Source organism: Sphaerodactylus townsendi, linkage group LG04 (genome assembly GCF_021028975.2).
Source record: "Sphaerodactylus townsendi isolate TG3544 linkage group LG04, MPM_Stown_v2.3, whole genome shotgun sequence".
Taxonomy (NCBI): domain Eukaryota; kingdom Metazoa; phylum Chordata; class Lepidosauria; order Squamata; family Sphaerodactylidae; genus Sphaerodactylus; species Sphaerodactylus townsendi.
The window spans coordinates 2,181,098-2,209,022 of NC_059428.1; the positions used below are offsets into that span (position 1 = coordinate 2,181,098).

General features: G+C 50.6%; 1 protein-coding gene across 1 annotated transcript; it reads right to left on the reverse strand.

The window, feature by feature from the left end:
* Nucleotides 1-911: 911 nt before the first annotated feature.
* Nucleotides 912-27,925, reverse strand: RNF169 (ring finger protein 169). Its single transcript, XM_048495472.1, is given in 7 exon segments — nt 912-2,039; nt 2,042-2,687; nt 5,802-5,898; nt 8,956-9,068; nt 11,955-12,098; nt 17,647-17,723; nt 27,691-27,925. Coding segments are annotated over 7 exon segments (1,857 nt in total). The 5' UTR covers nt 27,905-27,925; the 3' UTR covers nt 912-1,473.

Genomic DNA, 27,925 nt, shown 5'->3' on the forward strand with positions numbered 1-27,925 from the left:
AGGGAGGTTTGACTCTTGCAAGCTCATTCCCCCAAAATCTCTAAGCAGAGTTATACTGGGAGAAAATGGGGCCAGGGGCAACCCCCCCCCCCCTCCCTAACTTACCCCTTCAGCTGGTTTGCTGGCTGGTAGCCGCAGATCTTCCCTTGGCCTCTGACTCTTCGTCTTTGGAATGTTGGAGTGCTAATCCCCCCTCCCTCGTGAAACCATAGAGCTGTGGGCTGGAGAGTCTGGAGGACTCAAGATAACTACCATGTTTCCCCGAAAATAAGACAGTGTCTTATATTAATTTTTGCTCCCAAAGATGTCTTATTTTCAGGGATGTTTTATTTTTCTGTGTTCTGTTCGTCAGGCATGCTTCCAAACAAAAACTTTGCTACGTCTTACTTTCGGGGGATGCCTTATATTTTGCACTTCAGCAAAACCTCCACTATGGCTTATTTTCAGGGGATGTCTTATATTCAGGGAAACAGGGTAAGGAGAGGAGACGCTTTTTCCCACTGCTATGGAGAGGCCGGAAGCAAGGGTGGAGGCGGGGGGCAATTTTGGGCTCCCCATGTGACGCCTGGCGATATGTGACCACCCATGTCCCTCTGGCAGATACGCCACTGTCTCTAAGGTACTCCAATCTGGTGACAGAAAGGGAAACTTCAAGATATCAGAGGTTGCCATGTGAGGAGGAAGAATTGCTACACTTCCCCCCTCCCCCCCCCGTCTCCGATTCTCTCTTGCCCAAGTTGGGCTGCCATGCATTATGGAACCGCTGGCCTAATAGAGCCCATGCCACCCGCTGCACAGCATTCTTTCTGGTGCAGACAAGCGGCATCCAGCAGAAGAGGTGGGCAACCGCAGATCTACAATCAAGTAACGATTAATTTGGGTTCAAAATAAGCCGCTGTCCACACGGCACATTCAGGTACAAGACACAGTATATTGAAATACACTTCTGTATATCCATAGCTCAACGGCTGACCTCCGTCTGGAGCCACAAAGCGGCTCTGGAGGCAACAAAATGTCACTCTCGGCAAAAAAAAAATATTGTTAGAAATGAGAACAGGAATTCTGAAAGAATGTCGACTCATACTCTTATCGATCATCCAAACCTGGCTAAATCAAGAGTTCTGGGGAAAGATCTGTGGACTGTGCGCAAAGAGGTGAAATGTCGAGCGTTTTAAGATGCTTGGTCCGGGCCCGGTTCTACAGTAGCTCTTTTCCCTGGAGAGCAAACTGCAAAGTGCTCTCGTGAGCGAAACTGAACAGGATCAGACACAGCTTCAGGAAGAGACACAAAGCATGGCTTGGACCTGTGCGGAGACTCAGGCTCCCTCGTGAACTGGACTGAACGCCTCTAATAATCCAAAAGAAATGCATACGTCGGTGGCAGGGGAAGCAAGCGGCACCTCTTCCTGCCCAGCTCCTTCGGCTCAACCTCACTTATCATTTAGAGAAGGCAACACTGTTTTGGCAAGTGCTCTATTTGGCACCCACGATGCTCTTCGAGCGCAAGAAATACTGATCCGTTCTCCCTTTCCGCCTGGCCACCCTCCTGTTCTCCCGGTCGAATTTCCACTGGAGCTGCAACGCCAGCCGCCAGTCTTCTTCTTCCTGCCGCCGCTTCTGCTGCGCCCGGCTTCTCCTGAGGGGCTGGGCTGCCCCCCGTGCCCCCCGCCTCAGTCTTTTGGCCGGGCAGCTCTGTTCCAAGTGCTTCGTTTTGCACTGCCTCTTCCGACCCCGCTGCAGAGAGGGAGGCTCCTCGCCACGGACTCTCTCCAGGCAGATGCCGTTCGGCAAGTTGCCCCGTTCGCTCTCGTTCAGGTATTTCAGCTGCTTCTTCCTGGCCACGTTGACAGAGGGCCCAAGCCGACTGTTCTCGAGAACAGCCGCACGGACTCCGACTGCCATCCGTGTTCCCATTTTTGCGCCGGCAGCGGGACCGGAGCCAACCAGACGCAAGGGCGTGAAGTCTTCTGGAGTCCAGAGGCCCACGGGCACTGCTGGCGCAGCAGGTGAAAGTCTCCACGGGTTTCTGCCTTGTAACGAGCTCAGGGGCCATCGCCTGCCACCTCCAGAGCACGCTCTTTGACGGGACTTTCGCCGGAGCTTTCAAGTTTCGCTCCACAGAGGGAAGGAAAACAATCCGACTCGGCGTGTGTGCGAACGATCCTCTCGGGGACCAAAAAGTCATTTGACGCACGCGAGGGTTCTTTGAGGGCGTTCAGCGAGTTCACGCTGGGAACGAGAAAATCCTCCCCCGTTTCTGGGGCCGAAGATGTAAGGGTGGCTTTGGAGAGGGTCTTTTTGATCTGACGCTCCTGGAAGATTTGTTCCCACTCTCTCAGAATCCGGGGACTGGCTTCGTAGGTGGTGGGCTTTTGGAGGCTCCGCGTCAGGTTCCGCGGAGTCGACTTGATGATGAGCGGGCTGAGGACCCGGCCGTCGGGAAGCCTCTTTGGGGGGGTGCAGGGCGAGCAGACGATGGGCTTAAAGTGATTGAGCTCTTCCGAAATGCTGTCGTTGCTCTCGGGGCTGATGGACCGTTCGGGCTTCGGGAGGATGGAGAGGGAAGCAGCAGGGCCGAGCGCGGCCCGCTTATCGGCTGTCAAGTCCGGGGCGGAGAGGCAGCGATTGTTCTGAGTAGACGACAGAACGCCAGCCACGGGGGTGGACACGTTCGTCAGCGGATTGACCTGCAAGACAAAGGACTGATCTCAGAACCAGTTGTGACCATGTTGGACAATGCCAGGGGTGGCCAACCTATGTCACTCCAGATGTTCATGGACTACAATTCCCATCAGCCTCTGCCAACATGGCTAATTGGCCATGTTGGCAGGGGCTGACGGGAATCGTAGTCCATGAACATCTGGCGTGCCATAGGGTGGCTACCACTGGACTATGTGAAAACGAAGAGCTGAGGTTAGCAAGAACACTGCTTTATTATTATTATTATTATTATTATTATTATTATTATTATTATTATTATTATTATTATTATTATTATTATTATTATTATTATTATTATTATTATTCAATTTGATAAACCTCCCTACCCCCGAAGGACTCAGGGCGGTGTACAACAAAACAGACAACAAACACAATAAAACAAATCGAATAGCCCCAGTTAAAAATAATACAAAACATTAAAACTATAGCAGCAGTAAGCTTCAGTAAATAGTTAATAACAAGAGACGTCTGGCAAGTGTGAATCAGCAGGCATAACACCTGGACTCCAGCCCAACAGCACCTTACAGAACAACAAAAATCATAGTGGTCTCCAATGTCTGACTGGATTTGAATCTAGCTGCTGTGCTGCAGAACGACACAGCTGCCCTCCGAAATCATCTTCCTAGTGGACATACTGCGGCTGCTCGGAGCAACTGCAGTTATCTCTCTATGGGAGGTTCAAAGGGAGAGTCTAACACAAACTTAACGAATTAGAATTCATTCGATTGAAGTCAATTCCTCCTCCTGCAGAGCTTTGTCTGTGTGTGTGTGTTATGTGTGTCTAAAGCACAGGTGTCAAAACTTGCGGCCCTCCAGATGTTATGGACGATAGCTCCCATCATCCCCTGCCAGCATGATGCTGGCAGGGGATGATGGGAACTGTAGTCCATAACATCTGGAGGGCCACGAGTTGGACATTATGGTCTAAAGTGCCAAGTCAAAGCCAACCCGTAGCAACACCTGGTGGGGGGTTCAAGGCAGGTGAATAAGAACAGGTGGCTTGTATCCGGTGGTCTGCCATCCAAGTATTAACTAGGGCCAACCCCACTTAGCTCCTGAGATCTGACTTGCTCAGTTTATTCCACATCTCCAAGGCTTAACAAGGGCCTGGAATTCTCACCAACACGCCACAGCAGAAGCGGCATCTTTTCCCAAGATGGCAAAGCAAATCCAGGTACTAACTTTATACAATGGTTCCATAATGACCAGCTGAAATAATGACAATAAGAAGAGTTTGGATTTATATCCCCCCACCCCCCCCCCTCTTTCTCTCCTGCAGGAGACTCAACGGGGCGGACAATCTCCTTGCCCTTCCCCCCTCACAACAAACACCCTGTGAGGTAGGTGGGGCTGAGAGAGCTCCGAGAAGCTGTGACTAGCCCAAAGTCACCCAGCTGGCGTATGTGGGAGTGCACAGGCTAATCTGAATTCCCCAGAGAAGCCTCCACAGCTCAGGTGGCAGAGCGGGGAATCAAACCCGGTTCCTCCAGATTAGATACACGAGCTCTCCACCTCCTATGCCACTGCTGCTCCTACGCCACTACAGGTGGCAATTCTGGGTAGGCTAAATGGGCAGCTGACCCAAGGCAGAACAATGGAGGGGCCCCCTCTGTCTCAACTCTCCCTCTGACACAGCCAGGTGAGAACGGCTAAGGGCGGACGCGGTTTGGCAGCGAGGAGCCAAATTGTTCCATTAGCAGATGCCAAATGTTCTCAACTTCTCATCCGCCGCAGGACTATCTGATGCTCCCGTGGCACAAGCCAGAGAATGCAAATCACTAAAAACCAGCCAGCATTCCACCTTCTCCTGTGAAGTTAGAAGACCAGCAAAGCCAGATGGAATCTGGCATCTCGATGAAGCAAAAAAATAAAAATAAACGTGGAGGTGAAACAGGGAGATGCCAAACTCCCCCCTCAGCAGTGGCGTAGGAGGTTAAGAGCTCGTGTATCTAATCTGGAGGAACCGGGTTTGATTCCCCGCTCTGCCGCCTGAGCTGTGGAGGCTTATCTGGGGAATTCAGATTAGCCTGTGCACTCCCACACATACAAGGGGCATACAATATCCTTTCCCTTTCCCCCTCACAACAAACACCCTGTGAGGTGGGTGGGGCTGAGAGAGCTCCGAGAAGCTGTGATTAGCCCAAGTTCACCCAGCTGGCATGTGTGGGAGTACACAGGCTAATCTGAGTTTAGGTGGAATCTCTTTTCATTCCCCTTGAACCCATGACTCCTGGTCCTGGTCTCTGTAGCTGCAGCAAACAAGCTTGCTCCCTCACCAACATGACATCCCTCCAAATATCTAAATATGGCCGTCATGTCACCTCTTAACCTTCTCTTCCCCAAACTAAACATCCCCAGCTCCCTAAGTCTCTCCTCGCAGGTCATGGAGTCCAGACCTTTTACCCTTTTGGTTGCCCTCCTCTGGACTAGTTCCAGCTTGTCAATAGCCTTCTTGAATTGCGGTGCCCAGAACTGGACACAGGATTCCAGGTGAGGTCTGACCAATGCAGAATAGAAGAAGAAGAAGAGTTTGGATTTATATCCCCCCTTTCTCTCCTGCAGGAGACTCAAAGGGGCTGACAATCTCCTTGCCCTTCACCCCTCACAACAAACACCCTGTGAGGTGGGTGGGGCTGAGAGAGCTCTGAGAAGCTGTGACTAGCCCAAGGTCACCCAGCTGGCGTGTGGGAGTGCCCAGGCTAATCTGAATTCCCCAGATAAGCCTCCACAGCTCAGGCGGCAGAGCTGGGAATCAAACCCGGTTCCTCCAGATTAGACACATGAGCTCTTAACCTCCTACGCCACTGCTGCTATTACTATTACTTCCCTTGAGCTAGACACGACCCTGCTATTGATGCAGCCCAGAATCGCATTGGCTTTCTTAGCTGCTGCATCACACTGTTGACTCTCACAGTCTTATAAATCACCCCCTGCAGCAGGAAAACAGTCTGTGAAGATCACATCACATCCCAAATCAACATGGGCAACACACAAGGAATGAGACAGACTCTGCAGGGAGTTTCCAGGCAACAGCGGCCCAAGATGGCTTCTGCAGCAGATTAAAACACAGGGCGAGTTACCTTTGTTCTGACGGGCACGGATCTTTGTCTGCTCTTAGATCTCTCACGAAGGGTGTCATTACAACTCTGGCTGCGTTCTACTTTGGAGCCCAAGTTTCTACAAATATTAAAAAAATAAAGATGTTATGTTTATTATGTTAAGACAAATTTATTCAAGCTGCCCAAAAGCCGGTATCACGCTGAAGAATAGGGGTCTTGTATTGTCGAAGGCTTTCACGGCCGAAATCACTAGAGTGTTGTGGGTTTTCCGGCTTGTATGGCTGTGTTCCAGTAGTGTTTTCTCCTGACGTTTCGCCTGCATCTGTTGCACCAAGCCGGAAAACCCACAGTATCCTAGTGATTCCGGCCATGAAAGCCTTTGACAAGACGTTTAACTCCCTGATGTTGTGGTCGGCTCTGTTTCTTGCAGTAGCCTTCTCGTGGTTGTGCCTGTTGTGAGAGAATTCATCATTTCAAGATATTCCCTTGCGTTAGCCTAGTCACGCAGCAGAGGCGTTCCTCCCATTGGGCAAAGTGGGCAGTTGCCCTGGGCGGCCCCTTGTGAGGGGCGCAAAAACTGCAGGTTCGTTCGTGGGATTTTTTGTATTTTCAGTGTTTTTCCATTTATGGCCTGCAGAGGGCGCAGTTTTTAGACTAGCAGCACCAAAATTTCAGGGATGTTTCAGGAGACTCTCCTGATGCTATCACCCAGGTTTGGAGAGGTTTGGTTCAGGGAGTCCAAAGTTATGGACTCCCAAAGGAGGTGCCCCATTCCCCATTGTTTCCAATGGGAGCTAATAGGAGATGGGGGCTACACCTTTGAGGGTCCATAACTTTGGACCCCCTAAACTAAACTTCACCAAACGTGGGAGGTATCATCAAGAGAGTCTCCTAAACATACCCTGAAAGTTTGGTGCTGCTAGCTTAACAATTGTACCCCTGACAGCAGGCACCCTCCAAATTTCCCCAGATTTTCCTTTTAAACCCCCCCCCCCCCTTTGGCATGGATTTAAAGGGAGAATCTGAGGTCGCCAGTTTAAATATTGAAAGTGATGCTGTTTCAGGATGGGGGGGAATCAACCCCAAAATAGCATCACTTTCAATGTTGTTTAAACTGAGAACCCCAGATTCTCCCTTTAAGGTGGATTTAAAAGGAGAATCTGGGCTCCCAAGTTTAAACACCACTGAAAATGATGCTGTTTGGGGGTGGATTCCAGGATCACTTGTTTAAACTTGGGAGCCCAGATTCTCCTTTTAAATCCACCTTAAAGGGAGAATCTGTGGTTCCCAGTTGGCAGGGGCTGATGTGAGTTGGAGTCCATGAACAACTGGAGAGCCGCAGGTTACAGACCCCTGGCCTAGTGTGTTAATTTAAAGAGCTTGCTTAGGGTCACTTGCTCAAGTAGGCAGTTCGGTTAAAACTGTGGTCCCCTCCTTTTTCTCACTCGTGTACCCCTAGGCAACCCATTTTCCTAAAATTGTCCCCCATATTAGCAAACACATTATGTATTTTTGCATGTACCCCCAAACACCCTGGCAAGTTCCCTTGGGGCATGAGTACCCTAGATTGGGAACCACTGAGTTACAGGGAAGAGACTGCATGAATCTACTGGAGATGCTCCTTAGAATAGAGTTGTCTGGATTGTCACTTATTCTCTTGGTCTCTGTTTTGACACCCAGAAAACAGCACAGTGCCCACCACTCTGTGTTAGGATTCCAAAGGTGCCCACAGACTCAAAGAGGCTGGGTATCCCTCAGATAGAAGACATAACAAGTAGAGGAGAAGAAGAAAGCAGACTCAGAAGACATAGCATGTATAGGAGGAGGAGGAAGAAGCAAGCAGAGACTCAGATAGTAGATATAACGTAGAGGAGAAGGAGAAGAAGAAAGCAAACTTAGATAGAAGACATAACATGTATATAAGAGGAGGAGGAGAAGAAAGCAGAGACTCAGATAGAAGACATAACATGTAGAGGAGGAAGAGGAGAAGAAGAAGAAGAAGAAGAAGAAGAAGAAGAAGAAGAAGAAGAAGAAGAAGAAGAAGAAGAAGAAGAAGAAGAAGAAGAAGAAGAAGAAGAAGAAGAAGAAAGCAGAGACTCAGATAGAAGACATAACATGTACAGGAGGAGGAGGAGGAGAAAGCAGAGACTCAGATAGTAGACATAACGTAGAGGAGAAGCAGAAGAAAGCAGACTCAGATAGAAGACATAACATGTATATAAGAAGAGGAGGAGGAGGAGAAGAAAGCAGAGACTCAGATAGAAGACATAACATGTAGAGGAGGAGGAGGAAGAGGAGGAGGAGAAGAGGAAGAAAGCAGAGACTCAGATAGAAGACATAACATGTAGAGGAGAAGGAGGAGGAGAAAGCAGACTCAGATAGAAGACATAACATGTATATAAGAAGAGGAGGAGGAGAAGAAGAAAGCAGAGACTCAGATAGAAGACATAACATGTAGAGGAGGAAGAAGAGGAAAAGAAGAAGAAGAAGAAGAAGAAGAAGAACAAGAAGAAGAAGAAGAAGAAGAAGAAGAAGAAAGCAGATACTCAGATAGAAGACATAACGTGTATATAAGAAGAGGAGGAGGAGAAGAAAGCAGAGACTCAGATAGAAGACATAACATGTAGAGGAGAAGCAGGAGAAGAAAGCAGACTCAGATAGAAGACATAACATGTAGAGGAGGAGGAGAAGAAAAAGGAGGAGGAGGAGAAGTTTATACAGGCTGAGGAACCAGGAACTGAGTTTGACCGCAGTCTGGCTCAATCATCTTTAACTTTTACACCTCCAGCTCAGAGCAGACCACCTTCTTACAGAGAGTGCCAGGCATTCTTGTCCCCCCATTCCCCTCTCCCGGGAATCATGAAGGAGCTGTGAGAGCGCCGGGTCCAGAGCATCTCCAGCCCCGGGCAGCTATCAAAAGCCACCTGCAAACAAGTGAACAAAATGCTGCTCAAAACTAAAGGGGCTTTATCAGACGTTCCTTCATGCAGCACCTGCCAGACTCTGAAAGACCTCCTTCCCCCGAACTGTGCCCCAAACTTCACAACACATCTGCAGAAACCTGCACACACCACATTGCTTGCGTACAAACTATATTTCAACAGGATCCGGGTCTCTTAGGAATTCACCCACCTGCACACCTCCATCCTTCCCACCTACTGAGCCCTGGACTCACCCAGCGAGCAGCGTCAGCGAGTAGAAATTCCCCTTGGAGACGAAGGCCGACCGGTGGCCAGATTTCGCCTGGAACGGTTCCTCGTTCTCAGAATCGGAGAGGCGCTCGGGAAACTGAAGATAAATCAAGGCACAATCAGAAGACGTTTTGTGAACAGTCTCGCTCTGACAATACTCTTCTTCCCACAGTGTTCTGGACCGGGGGTCTGCAACCTGCCATGCTGGCAGGGGCTGATGGGATTTGTAGTCCATGACCCTCTGGAGAGCCGCAGGTTGCAGACCCCTGTTCTGGACCCTCGAAAGACCGGAGCTGGATGTACGGACTTAACAGATTTCGTGAATTTGTCAGCAGTAGCCAAGTTGAAGACCCAGATTAAAGATCCTCCCATCTAGATCTTCATTTTGTTTGTCTCCCAACTTTCCCGGAGGCAGCTTCTGGAACAGAGACTGCCCCAAGGTTAGCAACAGACAGCGAAGGAGCCACCTGGTCTCCGGCCCACAACAAGAAAACAGTTGTAATATCAAAAAGGATATTGAAGAGATAGAAAAAGTGCAGAGAAGGGCAACGAGGATGATTGAGGGACTGGAGCACCTTCCTTATGAGGAAAGGCTGCAGCGTTTGGGACTCTTTAGTTTGGAGAGGAGACGTATGAGGGGGGATATGATTGAAGTCTATAAAATGATGCATGGGGTAGAAAATGTTGACAGAGAGACATTTTTCTCTCTTTCTCACAATACTAGAACCAGGGGGCATTCATTGAAAATGCTGGGGGGAAGAATTAGAACTAATCAAAGGAAACACTTCTTCACGCAACGTGTGATTAGTGTTTGGAATATGCTGCCACAGGAGGTGGTGATGGCCACTAACCTGGATAGCTTTAAAAGGGGCTTGGACAGATTTATGGAGGAGAAGTCAATTTATGGCTACCAATCTTGATCCTCTTTGATCTGAGATTGCAAATGCCTTAACAGTCCAGGTGCTCGGGAGCAACAGCCGCAGAAGGCCATTGCTTTCACATCCTACATGTGAACTCCCAAAGGCACCTGGTGGGCCACTGCGAGTAGCAGAGAGCTGGACTAGATGGACTCTGGTCTGATCCAGCTGGCTTGTTCTTATGTTCTTATGTTCTTATGTAATTCTTTTCTCACGGGACAGGAGATTTATTTTATTTATTTATTATTAAACTTATATACCACCCTCCCCCGAAGGGCTCAGGGCGGTTCACAACAAGTAAACAAAACAAATAAGCAAATAAATAAACAACACCGTACATTTAGTACTGGTCCACATTAAAATACAGCGCTCAATCATAATATACCATTTCAAGACTACAGATGGCGTCCAACAGCTAAAACTCCTCTAGAGGGGGGACAGCAGGGCCCCAGCTGTTGAAAGGGGGGGGGATCAGCGGCTGGCCTCCCCAAAAGCCCGGTGGAATAGCTCAGTCTTACAGGCCCTGCGGAACTCATTAAGGTCCCGCAGGGCCCGGACAGCTGGAGGGAGAGCGTTCCACCAGGCAGGGGCCAGGGTCATAAAAGCCCTGGCCCGAGTGGAAGCCAGCCACATCATGGAGGGGCCGGGGACCACCAGCAAATTGGCCTCTGTCGAACGCAGAGGCCGAGTTGGGACATATGGGGTCAGACGGTCCCGTAGGTACGAGGGTCCCAGACCGCGTAAGGTCTTAAAGGTTAAAGATGCAGGGGAAGCCTAGTTTACAACAAAGCATGCGAAGCCATAAAGCTTAGGCCAAGGAAATAATGCACAGATGGCAGTGGTAACATATAGCAGGCTGGTTACATATATCAAAGAGCCATTGCTTGGTTATATCTGGTGGTTACATGGCCTCCAGAATTCATCTCGTTTACTCAGATACACATCTCCCTGACAAATCCGCAGATAAGGGGCACAGATCTTTCTGCTGATTTAGGATTCCCAAGGTCTGAAGAAAAATTAAAACTTTAAAAAGTGGGGATTAAATCCCTGCCACAAACTTAAGAAAGTTCACCATTGGCAGAGGCGTGCCGGAGCTCGGGGGTGGCTTCGACAGGCACCGCAGCGGCAGGCTGGCTCCTGGACTGGCCTGTTGCCATAACGCCCATCAGAACTGCCCCCCCCCCTCCGCCTCCCTACAAGCTCAGATGTCTGAGGGCCTGAGGAGGGCAGGAGGCAGCATGCCGGGAGGCTGGGGTACGTGTGTGATTTTGAACTCCCCACCGTTGCACCTGGGGACATTTGGTCCCATCCCCATTGCAGATACGCCACTGACCATTGGTGGTTGCCAGCATCCCCTGCTGAGACTGGGGAGGTGGTTTCCTTGGACGGTGAGCCCGCTGTGGGCCTACCAGCCAAGATGGGGGAGCAGCAGTGGCGTCGGAGGTTAAGAGCTCGTGTATCTAATCTGGAGGAACCAGGTTTGATTCCCCGCTCTGCCGCCTGAGCTGTGGAGGCTTATCTGGGGGATTCAGATTAGCCTGTGCACTCCCACACACGCCAGCTGGGTGACCTTGGGCTAGTCACAGCTTCTCGGAGCTCTCTCAGCCCCACCCACCTCACAGGGTGTTTGTTGTGAGGGGGGGAGGGAAAGGAGATTGTCAGCCCCTTTGAGTCTCCTGCAGGAGAGAAAGGGGGGATATAAATCCAAACTCTTCTTCTTCTTCCTCAGTCGGCCAGCCCGCAGGCTGCCAGCAGAGATTGGGACGGGGGATTCCTAAACCTGCTGTGGGCCCACCGGCTGAGGCTGGGCTGGAAAAGTGTCTTCCTCAACTGGCAAGCCCACGGCAGGCTCTCCCACTGAGACCCTGGGACAGGAGATGGCCTATTCGTGGTTCAGGCGTGGGGGGAAGGATCTATCCTGTGAATCTCACGGACCCCCCCCCCCCCCCCACGTATCCTCCCAGTCCCATTTGGGCTGAGGCAAATATGCATTTTGGAGGAAGGAGAACACAGGCACACGCTCCCTTGGCGAGGAAGCCCGGCACAGCCACCGGTCGGCCACTCACGTGTTCCTGCGTCATCTTGACCGCCGAAGACTCCTCCTTCTTCTGGTCTTCTGTTTTTCGCCTCCCTGCTTCCGCCTCCTCGAAAATCAGCTTGTGAATAAAATCCTCCGGAGTTCTCTCGTCCTGCAACTTTTCATCTCTCAGCTGGAACAAGCAACGTCAGAAACAGTTTTACTTGCAAACAAATAAGGGTGTTGTTTTTTCCCCCCAACAAATAACCTTCTTGTGGATCTTGTAACAATTGGGGGTTTATCACCCGGCCGACTCGAAGGGGCCTGTAATTATTGGGTGTTGTATCGGTGGGACTGAATTCCTTCTAGATCATTACCAACGACTGAAGCCCCCTTGGCTGGTTGGTAACAGCTGACAGTCTACAGCACAGGTGTCAAACTCGCAGCCCTCCAGATGTTATGGACCACAGTTCCCATCATGCTGGCAGGGGATGATGGGAACCGTAGTCCATAACATCTGGAGAGCCGCGAGTTTGACACCTATGGTCTATAGAGCCCAGCTGGAGAAAAAGAACGTTCCCGCCCAGCAGCCCCGGTTGTAGGCTCAGTTCTGGTCGCCACATCTCAAAAAGGATAGCGAAGAGATAGAAAAAGTGCAGAGAAGGGCAATGAGGATGATTGAGGGACTGGAGCACCTTCCTTATGAGGAGAGGCTGCAGCGTTTGGGACTCTTTAGTTTGGAGAGGAGGCGGCTGAGGGGGGATATGATTGAGGTCTATAAAATTACGCATGGGGTAGAAAATGTGGACAAAGAGAAATTTTTCTCTCTTTCTCACAATACTAGAACCAGGGGGCATCCATTGAAAATGCTGGGGGGAAGAATTAGGACTAATAAAAAGAAACACTTCTTCACGCAACATGGGATTGGTGTTTGGAATATGCTGCCACAGGAGATGGTGATGGCCACTAACCTGGATAGCTTTAAAAAGGGCTTGGACAGATTTATGGAGGAGAAGTCGATTTATGGCTACCAATCTTGATCCTCCTTAATCTGAGGTTGCAAATGCCTTAGCAGACCAGGTGCTCGACAGCAGCAGCAGCAGAAGGCCATTGCTTTCACCTCCTGCAGGTGAGCTCCCAAAGGCACCTGGCAGGGCCAGGGCACTTGAAAAAAAGGAGAGCTACCCTGGATGGACACTCGTCCGGATCCAGCAGGCTCCTTCTTATGTTCTTAAGGCCATTGCTTTCACCTCCTACATGTGAACTCCCAAAGGCACCTGGTGGGCCACCGCGAAGTAGCTTGAGAGCTGGACTGGATGGACTCTGGTCTGATCCAGCTGGCTTGTTCTTATATGTTCTTAAGGCCCTTTGCTTTCACCTCCTCCTGCAGGTGAGGGCTCCCAAGAGCACCTGGTGTGGCCACTCTCATGCAGGAGCAGAAGCTGGACCAGATGGACTCTGGTCTGATCCAGCTGGCTTGTTCTTATGTTCTTAAGGCCATTGCTTTCACCTCCTGCAGGTGAGCTCCCAAAGGCACCTGGTGGGCCACTGCGAGTAGCAGAGGCTGGACTGGATGGACTCTGGTCTGATCCAGCAGGCTCTTTCTCATGTTCTTAAAAGCCATTGCTTTCACCTCCTCCTGCAGGTGCAGAGCTCCCAAAAGAAAGGCACCTTCCTGGTGGGCCACTCAACTTTGCAGTAGCAGAGAGAGCTGGACCTGGATGGACTCTGGTCTGGATCCAGCAGGAAAACAACTCTTTCTCATGTTCTGTAAAGCCATTGCTTTCTCACCTCCTGCACAGGTGGTGAGCTCCCAAAGCGCACCTGGTGGCCACTCTTGCGAAAGCAGCAAGGAGAGCTGAGACTAGATGGACTCTGGTCTGATCCAGCTGTAGCTTGTTCTTATGTTCTTAAGGCCATTGCTTTCACCTCCCTGCATGTGAGCTCCCAAAGAGCACCTGGTGAGGCCACACTGCGAGTAGCAGAGAGCTGGACTGGATGGACTCTGGTCTGATCCAGCAGGCTCTTTCTCATGTTCTTAAAGCCATTGCTTTCACCTCCTGCAGGTGAGCTCCCAAAGGCACCTGGTGGGCCACTGCGAGTAGCAGAGAGCTGGACTGGATGGACTCTGGTCTGATCCAGCAGGCTCTTTCTCATGTTCTTAAAGCCATTGCTTTCACCTCCTGCAGGTGAGCTCCCAAAGGCACCTGGTGGGCCACTCTGCTAGGTAGCAGAGAGCTGGACTAGATGGACTCCTGGTCTGAGAAGTCCAGCTGGCTTTGTTCTTCTTATGTTCTTAAAGGCCCTTGCTTTCACCTCTCCTGCAAGGTGAAGCTCCCAAAGGCACCCTGGTGGGCCACTGGGCGAGTAGCAGAAGAGAGCTGGGATCTCGGATGGGACTCTGGTCTGATCCAGCTGGCTGGATTCTTATGCCCTAAGGCCATTGCTTTCACCTCCTCCTGCAGGTGAGCTCCCAAAGGCACCTGGTGGGCCACTGCGAGGAGCAGAGAGCTGGACTGGATGGACTCTGGTCTGATCCAGCAGGCTCTTTCTCATGTTCTTAAAGCCATTGCTTTCACCTCCTGCAGGTGAGCTCCCAAAGGCACCTGGTGGGCCACTGCGAGTAGCAGAGAGCTGGACTGGATGGACTCTGGTCTGATCCAGCAGGCTCCTTCTTATGATGTTCTTAGGCGTCGGCACCCTTTGCTTGAGGGAAGGCAGCAAAATGCAACACGGTCCTCCAATGGACTGTCTGGTTTTCAGCAAAGAAAACTGAAGCCGGATCGGGAAGAACAGCCTGAAAGCCAAATTCCGTAGTGTAAAGATGCCCCAGCATACAAGGAAATACCGACCAGCCGTTAATCAGTGTACAGGTGGTGGTGGTGGTGGTGGGGGGGTGGTGGTGGTGGGGGTGTCAAACTAATTTGTTATGAGACCCAGATATGACATAGATCAGGGGTAGGGAACCTGCGGCTCGAGAGCCGCATGCGGCTCTTCTGGCTCCTTTGCACTCGCGGCACTCCCGCGACGAGGCCCGAGTCAGCCCGGCCTTCATCTCCTTAGTCTGCCCTGCAGGCAGCGAGGGCGAGCGCACCAACTGCACCCAGCGGGACGGCGGCGCCGCTGTCTTCCCCTCCTCGCCCACCCCATTGGAGCAGGGTGCCAGGCGCTTTCCTGGTGGGTCGGCAAGGCTGAGCCAACCGGCTTCATCCTTGCCCGCACTGCAGGCAGCAGGGCAGGCGCACCAATTGCCCGTGGCCGGCTGGGCAGTGCCGTGGGCTTCCCCTCTCGCCCACCCCGTTCGAGTGGGGCAGGCGCTGTCCCGGCAGCCGGCAGGGCCAGGCCACTGGCCCCATCCTTGCCCGCCCTGCAGGCAGCAGGGCAGGCGCATCCATGAGCTTCTCAGAATGAGTGGAGTAAAAGGTAAAAAAACCCAATATATACAGTGTTATCTTTATTTTAAATGTCAAAAATTATTTGCGGCTCCAAGTGTTTTCTTTTCCCATGGAAAACGGGTCCAAATGGCTCTTTGAGTGTTAAAGGTTCCCTACCCCTGACATAGATAGAACTTGGTTATATCGGGTGCAGGGTGGGCGTTTGGCTAGCCTCCCTGGAAACCCTTCCACTGCTGCTGGTTTGGGGGATCGGCTTAATTTCATGATGTTTTATTGTTTCTGTTGTATTAATGATGTTTTTATTGGTTTGCTTTATTATTTTGACTCTGCTGTCAGCCGCCCAGAGACCTCTGCACGAGGCGGGGTAAAAACATTCACAAATAAACAAACTACGGACTGGATCCTGAAAGTCGCAGAGTATGCAGAGATGGCAAGGCGGATGGCGGTTATGAGAGACGAGAATATGGACAATTTTCCAAAAGACTGGAAATCCTTGGCGGACTCCTTATTGAAAATGTATACGAACAGAGAAACGGCGGCAGGATTCGAGAATTAAATGAAAACAGCATATTGGATTAAGAAAACTTTACAAGAAGGACTAAAAGTGAAAAAAAATGCAGATTTAATTAATTAATTAATTAATTAAATTTATAGGCCGCCTCATCCCCGAAGGGCTCGAGGCGGCTCCCAACACGGCTGTTTCCAACAGCAAATAATATAACATAAAAGTTAAACCATTAAAACTCAGCAGCAATTAATAAATAAATTAAAACAACCAGATTGTGTAAAACACATATATGCACAGGCGCCCAATCTAAGGCCAAAGAAGAAAGAAAAAAAAGAAAAAGAAGAAGAAGCGCAGATTATAAGCACAGATTTAGAATTATGCTTGAATCCTTAGTAAGGTGGTTGGAAGTCATCATATATACGTGTAGTGTTTGTGTATGTTTTTTTTCCCTTTTCATTTAGTATTATTATTGGGGAGGGAGAGAAGGGGGACTAGATTGGGATCTGTTCTTTACTTTTGTATGAATGTGTTATTTGATGTGTAAAACAAATAAAAATTCTCTCGTAATAAATAAACTGCATCACGGAAAGTACTATTAGCAATGGAAGCAATGAACCATTCCGCTCAGGAACACCTACTCTGGGTGGCAAGAGCTCTCAGAAATAGAAAGATCTTTCCCGATGTTTGAGATCCTTTAACTGGAAATGCCAAAGAGTGAAGCTGCACGATAACAAGACAGCCTATTCCTAAGATACAGACCCAGCTGTTATTGGTAGCGAAGAAGCCGTACAATTTGTCTGCTATTCCAGGAATCTTTACATGAGTCAGCTGTAAGTAATTATTTTAGCAGAAGCCTTTTAACACTTAGCCGCGAGGCTTGGCGGTGGCCGAAAGAAGAATTTAGATCCTGGAAATTGCTTCTTTTCAGACTGAAATTCAGCATTCCCTAATCCTTGCTCCCTCCCAGCCAGAAGTGTTCAGAAAGGGTGTGTACGATTTGGAAAGGAGGGGCGGCATATTGAGGGTTTGCCAGTAAGTTTAAAGAGGAAGAGAGCAGGCCGGCAGGGGTAAATAGGAAGTGGACCCAAAAAAAGAAATCTGTCTCCAAACCGTACACGTGGCACAGTCAGAGTTCCAGGAACTGTAAACATTCACCCTCGTGTTTGATGCAACGGGACTAATCAGAAATTAGGAGGAAAAATACAGCATCATGAAAGTCCTATTGCCGTTTAAAAAGGAAAAACAGCGATTCAGTTTCTACATCCTCATTTTCAAAGGCTTAACTGCTTTACTCATGAAGTTACCCTACGCTGAATTAGGCCGTCGGTCCGTGAAACCTTTCATTCCTGTAACATTTTTCCCCAGAGAACTGCTGCTCTATCCTACAATCCTTTCCAACAAGTTTGGAAAACGCCACACGATGCTTTATGTAACCTCCGAGCCTTCTCTTACCAGTTCGGATCAAGTTCGCAAGAGAAGGGTACGGGGGCACTGCTAGCTTTTCCGTGGGGAGAGTTCTCCTCTCGCCCTAATCAGCCTCCTTAAGAGGAGGGAGGAAATTGCATGCTTTGTAACCCTCTGGGCAGGCAGTTTAAATTCTGGGATGCAATGCCATCCAACATTTATACAGGCCTTGACGTTTCAGTCGGAGATTCATGCTCCTTTCACATAGAAAACAAAAACGGGATTTGGAGAAGCCCTGGATGCTGAAGGCAGCAATCGGGGGCTTCGAAACGAAACGTGCGTGCCCCACCGGCTGACACACACCGGTTGCTACTGGCAACTGCCTTAAACATTAAGACGGCAGCAGATTTAGCACCCAACGCGACACAGCGTACCTTCCGCCGTTGGCTTTGGTATTCCTCGTGAAGCTCCCCGCACTTGTTCAGCGTGATGGGTGCCCGGAATATGAAGCCTGCAGAGACAGAGCGGTAGAAAGAGGTGAAACACAAAACGCGGTCCAGAAGTGTCGGGCGCTCGTGTGCCTGTTTTTATCACAAAAAACCACGTGCAAAACGTGAGAGCTGGCGGAATGGCATAACAACCACAGAAGCGCTTCAGCAGGGGTGTTGAACTCATCGGTTGCGAGGGCCGGATATGACATAAACGTGACTTTGTCGGACCAGGCCGGGGCTGGGGGGGGAACACTGCCTCGGCTGGCCCCAGAACAGCACTGGGGGGGGGGGTGCCTGAATTGGTGAGCCTGCAGGGGGGTGTTTTGCCAGGCCTGATCAGGAGAAAGGGGGGTTGCCACAGCTGGCTCGAGGGCCTCATAAGCCCTCTCCAGGGGTTGGATCTGGCCCCCAGGTGCATGTCTGCGATGAGGAAAATGTTGACAGAGAGAAATTTTTCTCTCTTTCTCACAATACTAGAACCAGGGGGCATCCATTGAAAATGCTGGGGGGAAGAATTAGGACTAATAAAAGGAAACACTTCTTCACGCAACGTGGGATTGGTGTTTGGAATATGCTGCCACAGGAGGTGGTGATGGCCACTAACCTGGATAGCTTTAAAAGGGGCTTGGACAGATTGATGGAGGAGAAGTCAATCTATGGCTCCCAATCTTGATCCTCCTTGATCTCAGATTGCAAATGCCTTAGCAGACCAGGTGCTCAGGAGCAGCAGCAGCAGCAGAAGGCCGTTGCTTTCACATTCTGCATTTGAGCTCCCAAAGGCACCTGGTGGGCCACTGCGAGTAGAAGTGCTGGACTAGATGGACTCTGGTCAGATCCAGATATGGTCAGATCCAGCAGGCTAGTTCTTATGTTCTTATGTCTGACACCTCTGCTTTACAGTCTCCAGAACTACCCTGTTTCCCCTAATATAAGACATCCCCGAAAAATAAGACGCAGTAGAGGTTTTGCTGAAGTGCGAAATATAAGGCCTCCCCCGAAAGTAAGACGTAGCAAAGTTTTTGTTTGGAAGCGTGCCCGACGAACAGAACACAGAAAAATAAGACATCCCCTGAAAATAAGACATAGTGCATCTTTGGGAGCAAACATTAATATAAGACGGGAAACACGGTAGGGAGGCATTTTGAATGCCCAGAAGTGATCAGCGCATACTAAATTTCCCTGCCACGGGGAAATGCGTCCCATTGCCTGCTGCGTGCCAGAAACGGCACTGCCCGCAAGGACCCCTGAGTCTCCAGAAAACCAAAGCGTCAGACGTACCCCGAGAATGGCAGACTTCTAAGTCCTGCGCGCGACTTAATGCATTTGGCAGAAAGCCCGGCTGCGGCTTCGGCACAGCATAATACACATCCTCCCAGGTTTCGTCACCTGCCGGGCATCCCTAGTAAAATGGCTTAACAGCGGCTTCGGAAAGTCACACCCGCTCCTGCCAGATACATGTCTGGGCAAGTTACCCTCTGGAATCAAAGAAGCCTTTCAGAGGGATTCGTGACACGGCCGTCGAAAGAACCACCCAACTTTAGCTATTTCCTCCCCTGTGTTAGTGATTAAACAACGTACAACTCGCCAGGGGGAAGGCGGCCCAAACTGGATTTGCTGACCCGTCCTTTTCAATCCCTCTGAATGGCTTTTAAAAACATTTCCACACAACCGATGGTTTCTTTACATTATGAAAGGCTGGGCCCGTGCCCGGATGACTCGGGCACCTTTTATTTTCAAACGCGGCACGCACGTGGATCCGACGCTGCCGAGGGGACGGGGTGCCGGTTCTACATGGGGAAAAATAAACCGCCCCAAACGACAGCCCTTTCCCAGCGTCACCCGGGCACGCCCTTGACCGACTCGCTTGGCCCTTCAACGCAAGGGTGACACAACAGCACAACCCTTCAGAGTTCGGCATGAGGCAGGTGTGACGGCAGGCCAGGACCCACAACACTTTCATGTGCCAAGAAGGGCAGTGCCCCGGAAGGGCCAGTGAACACTCACAAAGGACTATTTCAAGGAAAACACTCATGATGTGCGTCACACGCATCACATCCTGCCAATGAGGAAGCATCAGAGAGGGTGATTCTATGATTCTGTGGTCGATTCCGCACTTGCGTTATCGACCTAAGTTCGAAGGCGTTTCGACCTGGGTAAGTGCTCTGCACAACCACTGGGATCGACGTGGTTTTGTACCAGCTTCGCCCCATGTAACGGTCACATTTCTGACTCCAGTTGGGAACGACTACTTTTTCAGGGAACCACGCTCGAACTCAGCTCGATTCCAGTAAAGTGCGGACTCTCTGGTGCCAGGAGTCCCCCGTTCAGCCAATCACAGCTGAGTGTTTCGGGCATGCGTACAGCTGGCCAATCACAAAACGCCACCTTCGTCCCTCCATTCCTGTGGCAGTTTTTTTAATAACGTGTGTGGGGATAGACCGAACATGGCCGTAGAACAGTAGCCAATCGGAACGGAGCGGCGAAGAGGCACAGGATGATCCCGCCCTCCAGGGAACTGGATCGAACCTATTTTGCTTGTGTGCGGAATCGCCCTAATGTAGCAATTTGAACATTAGCCGTGCAACCTGTGGCTAAGTGGGAACAATTCAGGCTTATTTATTTTTTAAATTCACTTGCCCTCCGCCTTTCTCCCTGACGGAGGCACAGGGCAGCTCATGCTGTTCCCCGCTCCTCTATTTTATCCTCATAACAACCCTGTGCAGTAGGGTTAGGCTGAGAAAGTCTGACTGGCCCAGGGGTCACCCGGTGAGTTTCCATGGTGCAAAGTGGGGGTTCAAGTCCAGGTCTCAGAGATCCTAACCTGACCCTCTTAACCATTACATCACACTGATTAGTGGAGCTATGGTCACTGATAACCAACAGATATGGGAGGAAGTACTCTCACTGAGAGCCAGCATAGTATAGCGGTTAAGAGTAGGTGAATTCTAATCTGGAGAACCAGGTTGGATTCCCTACTCCTCCACCTGAGCTTACCTGGTGCACCAGATGTGTTTCCGCACTCCTACATTCCTGCGGGGTGACCATGGGCCAGTCACAGTTCTCTCAGAACTCTCTCAGCCCCACCTGCCTCACAAGGTGTCTGTTGTGGGGAGAGGAAGGGAAAGGAGCTTGTAAGCCATCTTGTACAGCACAGGTGTCAAACTTGTGGCCCTCCAGACGTTATGGACTACAGTTCCCACCATCCCCTGCCAGCATCAAGCTGGCAGGGGATGATGGGAACTGTAGTCCATAACATCTGGAGGGCCGCAAGTTTGACACCTGTGCCTTACAGGAAGGAAAGATGGGGTATAGATCCAAACTCCTCCTCTTCACCAGGCCTACAGCCAGTGCTCTGAACTCACGGTCATCTGCAGAAGAGAAGGCAAGATAAACTCGCCTGGGTGGCATAGCTTAAAAGAGGCCACGGCCACGTTCCAGTGAATCCACCCCCCCCAGACAAAGCATGTAGTTCAGATGGAAGATAATTATTTTCTCTGGAAAGGGAGCAGCAATAGAAACTTCAGATCGGCTTCCTCCTTCCAGAGGCACCTTATACGACAGCAACGGAAGACAGGCATGTAAGAAGCTGCATGCCGGGACACTTGGGGAAAGTGTGAATGAATCACCGCCAAGGGCTACGTCAGAAAACCTGATTCTTTGAGATGGCAGGTGACCGACACGGAATGTGAGTGGGGACACTCACAGGCTTGTCACAGGTAGACAACTGGCTTGTGAGACTTTTTTCAAGGCTGCCGTAAGGCAGGGCAGCACGTCACCGTGACAGATCTCACCCCAGAAGGATCCAGTGGTGTGACATTGAACGAACGTGCTCAAAACTGCTGCCAGATAAATGTCAGAGCCCAATTTCTCTTCCTTGAGGCGCAGGTCCCTTCCGCACAGGCAGAATAACGCATATTCATTCCACTTTCACAACTGTTTGAAATTGGATTTGGCTATTCCGCACAGTAAAATCCAGCTGCAAAGTGGATTGAAAGTGCATTATTCTGCATGCGCAGAAGGGGCCTTACTCTTCCAGCTTCCTCTTGGGTATTTTTCCTAAATATCATTGTGCCTAAATTATTTTGAAGGAGCAAGCCTTTATTGGCATAGACAACAGTACAACAATAATAAAAACGGATTTAAAAGCATATACAATACAGCGAATAAATGTTAGGTCGAAGGAACCTAAATTATATATTTTTTAAAAGAAAAAGGGGGGGGGGGGAAAGCCTATGTTTTATGGTCTACTGAAAACCCTATTTAGCTCTGTCCTCAAAGTCCTGTTTAGGGGTCGGCACGACAGCATGACAGGGGTCTGCAACCTGTGGCTCTCCAGACGTTCATGGACTACAAATCCCATCAGTCCCTGCCAGCATGGCCAATTGGCCATGCTGGCAGGGGCTGATGGGATTTGTAGTCCATGAACGTCTGGAGAGCCGCAGGTTGCAGACCCCTGTTCTAACCTACGGCATATTGCAAGTTGAAATTCAAGTCGGCCTCGCATATCCAAGAATCAGACTGACAATAAAGCATCATGGTTTTTATGTCCTCATCTTCCAACCACTGTCTTTTCATTCTGAGCTATTAACAGGTTACCAAATCTCATGCATCCTAGAATCAGCCAGGATTACTGCCCTCGGGGTGACTGAACTCACAAAGCTTGACACTCCAAAACAACCACCCACAAGCAGACAACTTCCAGAGAACGCCCGAGACAGACAGACAGACAGACAGACAGACAGACAGACACACACACACACACACACCCTGGAGGACCCAACGACTTGAACACGTGTGAATCGGTTCTCCTCTGGCAATCGCAAAGGAAGGAGCCCCCTCCCCAGAACAAGACTAGACTTTTTCAGACACCCGTATGACTCTTCAGACATTCAGCAACAGCGGAGCATCACCTGCTGCTCTGCTCCAGCTACCCTGGAGATTTACAGTCTGCTCTTCTCCCCAGTCGACTTTCCGAACCCTTTTATTTTCTCACAATGGCCCTGTGAGGTAGGCCAGGCCAAGAGTTTGCGATGGCTCCAAAGACACCCGGCGAGCATCCATGGTAGAAGCGGGGATTCGAACCCAGTTGCCAAAGTCTGCCGCGCCATCCACTACACGCCTTTAGGCAGATTCTCCCACCATGCCTGGACTCAGCTGCGCAACTTTTTAAAAAAGAGAACCTTTCTTTGCGTTCGATTTTTGACTCCTGAGAACGGTTGCAGGTGCCAAGTTGGGGCTGAAAAATGGCAAATAGGGTGATCTTTACTTAGAATCATAGAATCACAGAGTTGGAGGAGACCCCCCAAAGGCCATCCAGTCCAACCCTCTGCAATGCAGGAACACACAATCAAAGCCCTCCTGACAGACGGCCATCCAGCCTCTCTTTTAAAAAGCTCCAAAGAGGGAGACTCCACCACTCTCCGAGGTAGCGCATTCCATGGTCGAACAGCCCCTTAGTGTCAGGAAGTTCTTCCTAATATTCAGGTGGAATCTCTATTCCTGCTCCTTGAACCCATGACTCCTGGTCCTGGAGCTGCAGAAAACAAGCTTGCTCCCTCCCCAACATGACATCCCTTCAGATATCTAAACAGGGCTCTCATGTCCCCCCTTAACCTTCTCTTCACCAGACTAAACACCCCCAGCTCCCTAAGTCTCTCCTCGTAGGGCATATGGATTCCAGACCTTCGACCACTTTGATCGCCCTCCTCCGAGTGGCTCAGCTGAACAAAGACACTGATTTTACTCCTTTAAAGCAGGGGTGTCCAACTCTGGCCCTGCAGATGTTCATGGACTACGATTCCCATCAGGCCCTGCCAGCATGCTACCTACGGTCTCCAAGGCAGCCGATGTGCGTGCGTGTTCAGTGCCATCAAGCCGTTTCTGACTTAAGGGGACACTTGAATTAAAAAAGACCCCCCGCCACTGACAGACTTGCCCAGGTCTTGCAAACTGGGGTCGTGCCTTCCTTTATGGAGTCCACCTATCTCAGTGGTGGCGAACCTTTGGCACTCAAGATGTTATGGACTACAATTCCCATCAGCCCCTGCCAGTGTGGACTGGCAGGGGCTGACGGGAACTGTAGTCCATAACATCTGGAGTGCCAAAGGTTCGCCACCACGGACTATCTCATTCCTCTTTTCCTGCTGCTTTCCACTTTTCCCAGCATTATTGTCTTTTCCAGTGAGTCTTGTCTTCTCATTTGACCAAAGTGCGATGGCCTCAGTTTAGATATTTGAACTTCTAGGGCACAGGTGTCAAACTCGCGGCCCTCCAGACGTTATGGACTATAGTTCCCATCATCCCCTGCCAGCATCATGCTGGCAGGGGGATGATGGAAACTGTAGTCCATAACATCTGGAGGGCCGCGAGTTTGACACCTATGTTCTAGGGAGAGGTCAGGCTTGATTTGCTCTGGAACACACAAGTTTGGCTTTTCGGCAGTCCACACAGCATCTGTAAAATGTTCCTCTGACACCACGTTTCGAAGGAATCGACTTTCTTCCAGTCGGCTTACACAAAAGGGGGAAAGCCGAATATATGGCGGAGCACGTCGCTCAGTTCTGCGACAGACACACACGGCATTTTTCTTACAATCACAGCAAATGTGCACCTGTGTCACCCCCAGCTGGAGAAAGAAGAAGAGTTTTGGATTTATATTTCACCTTTCTCTCCTGTAAGGAGACTCAAGGTGTCTTACAAACTCCTTTCCCTTCCTCTCCCCACAACAGACACCTTGTGAGGCAGGTGGGGCTGGGAAAGTTCTGAGAGAACTGTGACTGGTCAAAGGAATGTAGCAAAAGAATGTAGGAGTGCAGAAACACATCTGGTTCACCTGATAAGCCTCTGCCACTCAGGTGGAGGAGTGGGGAATCAAACCTGGTTCTGCAGATTAGAATCCACCTGCTCTTAACCACTACACCAAGCTAGCCGGGGGTTGGGGGAGGCACCGGGGGGGGGGGGGGAAGAGAGGACCCAGCAGCCAGATTTTCCTTCCAAATCACACCTCTGCTTCTTTTTAGATGTCCCCAAGTCTTCCACACAACATTCAACTTGGTCCTAAGAGCCAAACCCTAAAGTCCACAAAGTTTAAGAATGCAGTGACCAACACAAACAATAAAGCTAACACATTTTAGAGACCATAGAAGTCCCCAGACCATTGGTTAGTAGCCTAAACTCTCCATTAGAGCAATATCTTCAGAGAGCCCATGCGGCATCAGAACACAGAAATGAAATAATTCCAGCCGTTACCTCTTTCTCCCTGCAGAGAAACGCTGCGTTTGGGAGAAAAGCCGCCGAAAAAACGATTTAAATCAACAACCACACACACTCTTTCACGCCCAACTAAAAACCATAACTTATAACGATGACTCAGCGGTGACTTCTTAAGAGAGAACAAACAAGCGGTTAGGAAAACGTGATTTCGAACACGCGGTATCACACACCTCTCTTATAAACACTGCTGTGGCCACCGGTGTGTGTGTGTGTGCGTGCTGCCAAGTCATCGATGACTTAAAGTGACCCCGTGGCCTTCAAAGCAAGAGACGGTCAGAGGTGGTTTGCCACGGTCTCCCCAGCATGGAATCAGAAAGTTTGGAGAGAGCAGGCTTCACGTGGAGGAGGAAGGAACTGAAGCAAGTTTTCCAGATTAGTCTGTTGTTCCTAACCACGGCACCATCACTGGTCACCTGCTGTATGACTAATTCGGCACATGAACACACCCTCAGTACAAAAGAAGTATTTGATTCATGCTATGTACAGTCTGCCTTCCTCGCAGGGACTGAAGGAGAAATACGTACAATGAGCCAATGAAACCAACCTAATTAGACAGCTATTATTATTATTATTATTATTATTATTATTATTATTATTATTATTATTATTATTATTAATTAAATTTAGTATACTGCCCTATCCCCAAAGGGCTTAGTACACCAGGGGTCCCCCGTTGGCATCCACCAAATGTTTCTAGAAACGGGTTACATGTTATATGACAGAGAGAAGTCAAAGAGTTTCAATTTATACCCCACCTTTCTCTCCTATAAGGAGACTCAAAGGGACTTACAAGCTCCTTTCCCTTCCTCTCGCCACAACAGACACCTGGTTGTAGGTTTGGTGAAGAGGAGGAGCTTGATGCTGGCAGGGGATGATGGGAACTGTAGTCCATAACATCTGGAGGGCTGCAAGTTTGACACCTATGTTGTACAAGATGGCTTACAAGCTCTTTTCCCTTCCTCTCCCCACAACAGACAACTCGTGAGGCAGGTGGGGCTGAGAGAGTTCTGAGAGAACTGTGACTGGCCCAAGGTCACCCAGCAGGCATGTAGGAGTGCGGAAACACATCTGGTTCACCAGGTCAGCTCAGGTGGAGGAGTAGGGAAGCCAACCTGGTTCTCCAGATTAGAATTCACCTGCTCTTAACCACTATACTGCGCTGGCTCTCAGTGAGAATACTTCCTCTGCCACAGGTGGAGGAGAGGGGAATCAAACCCGGTTCTCCAGATTAGAATCCACCTGCTTTTAACCACTACACCTCCCGGCACAGCGTGGTAAAATGCAGTACTGGCATCAAAGCTCTGCTCCCGACCCGAGTTCAATCCCGGCAGAAGTCGGTTTCAGGCGGACGGTTGACTCAGCCTTCCGCCCTTCCCGAATCAGTAAAATGAGTGCCCAGATTGCTGTGTGTGTGTGTGTGTCAAGCGTAGAGGACCGAGGAGGGCAACGGCAAACCACCCCGCAAACATAAGTCAACACTGCAATGTGACGCCAACCCATGAGTCTGTAATGACCCCATGCTTGACCTTGCATAGATGATACAAGCAATACAGAGGACTATGGCGGCTACGGTTAATGAAAGGTAATCCACCCAAGCCAAACGTGTGGTGCAGCAGGCGCACAACTTGGTGGCTGGCTTGGGTTCAAATCCCGACAACTGCCTACATTTTGTCGAAGGTTTTCACGGGCAGAATCACTAGGATGCTGCGGGTTTTCCGGGTTGTATGGGCGTGTTCTAGTAGCATTTTCTCCTGACGTTTCGCCTGCATCTGTGATGTGATCACAGATGCAGGCGAAACATCAGGAGAAAATGCTACCGGATCACGGCCATACAACCCGGAAAACTCACAACACCCTGCCGACACTTTGCTGGATTGCAGCGGCATCTTAACCGCGAGGACTACCAAATTTATCACGGCAAGGACCTATTCAGTGCACCGGCCTTCCTCGAAGGGTCTCGGACGGGTACACGCAACACAGTTCGTTTTGTCCTCACAACTGAGATTGTGCGACCAGGCCGGTGAGCTGTGAGACAACCCAAATCTTCCAGATGCCACTCCAACGCAGACCGTTTGGCCAGGGACGCAACAACCTGGCAAGGTTGTCCAAGGATAAACGGGAGGGGGACGACTCCTTGAGTCACCCGAAGGTACTGCAATAGGTGCATTCCCACGGGCAATTCCAACACGGGTTAGGACCTTTGGGGTTGCAATGACGTCTCACAGTAGCAGCCACATGTGGCGTTTTTTAAGGGGCTTAGCTAAGCCAGGGGTCTGCAACCGGCGGCTTTCCAGGTGTGCATGGACTCCAATTCCCATCAGCCCCTGCGAGTAAGGGCCAATGCTGGCGGAGGCTGATGGGAATTGTAGTCCATGGACACCCGGAGATCAGCAGGTTGCAGACCACTGAGCTAAGCGGACCACCCCCCCCCCCGACAGTCACGTGTATCATGCTCGCATTTTCAGGCGCAAACCCCAACACGTAACGTGTGAAGGCAGAACATGGGCGCAAACGGGTCACCTGCACCTCGCGACACACCACAACACCCCCGCCCGTAGCGAGCCAGCCACGAAACACGCGTCAGCCTCATTCCCACGCGCAGCACCCCTCCCCCCCCCGCGCTCACTGCCGCCATCCGCCCCGCCCGCCCGCGGGAGTCAAACGCGCAAGGTCCCGCGCGCGCATTCACACGTTACGCGCGTGCTTCCCACTCACGCTGCTCGGCGTGGGCGGGCGGCGGCTCCCCTTCCGGGCCCGGCAGGCAGGCGCAGCGGCTCCCGGTCCCGCCGGCCGCGTCCGGCTCCTCCCGCTTCCCCTCGCGGCCGCCCCGGAGCCGCCGCCGCCGCCCGCGGCCTCGTCGCAGCAGCGGCGACACCGACACGGCGGCCGCCCGCAGGCCCAGCGCTGAGGCCGTGGCCGCCGCCGCCATTTTCTCGCGGCCCGGAGCGGG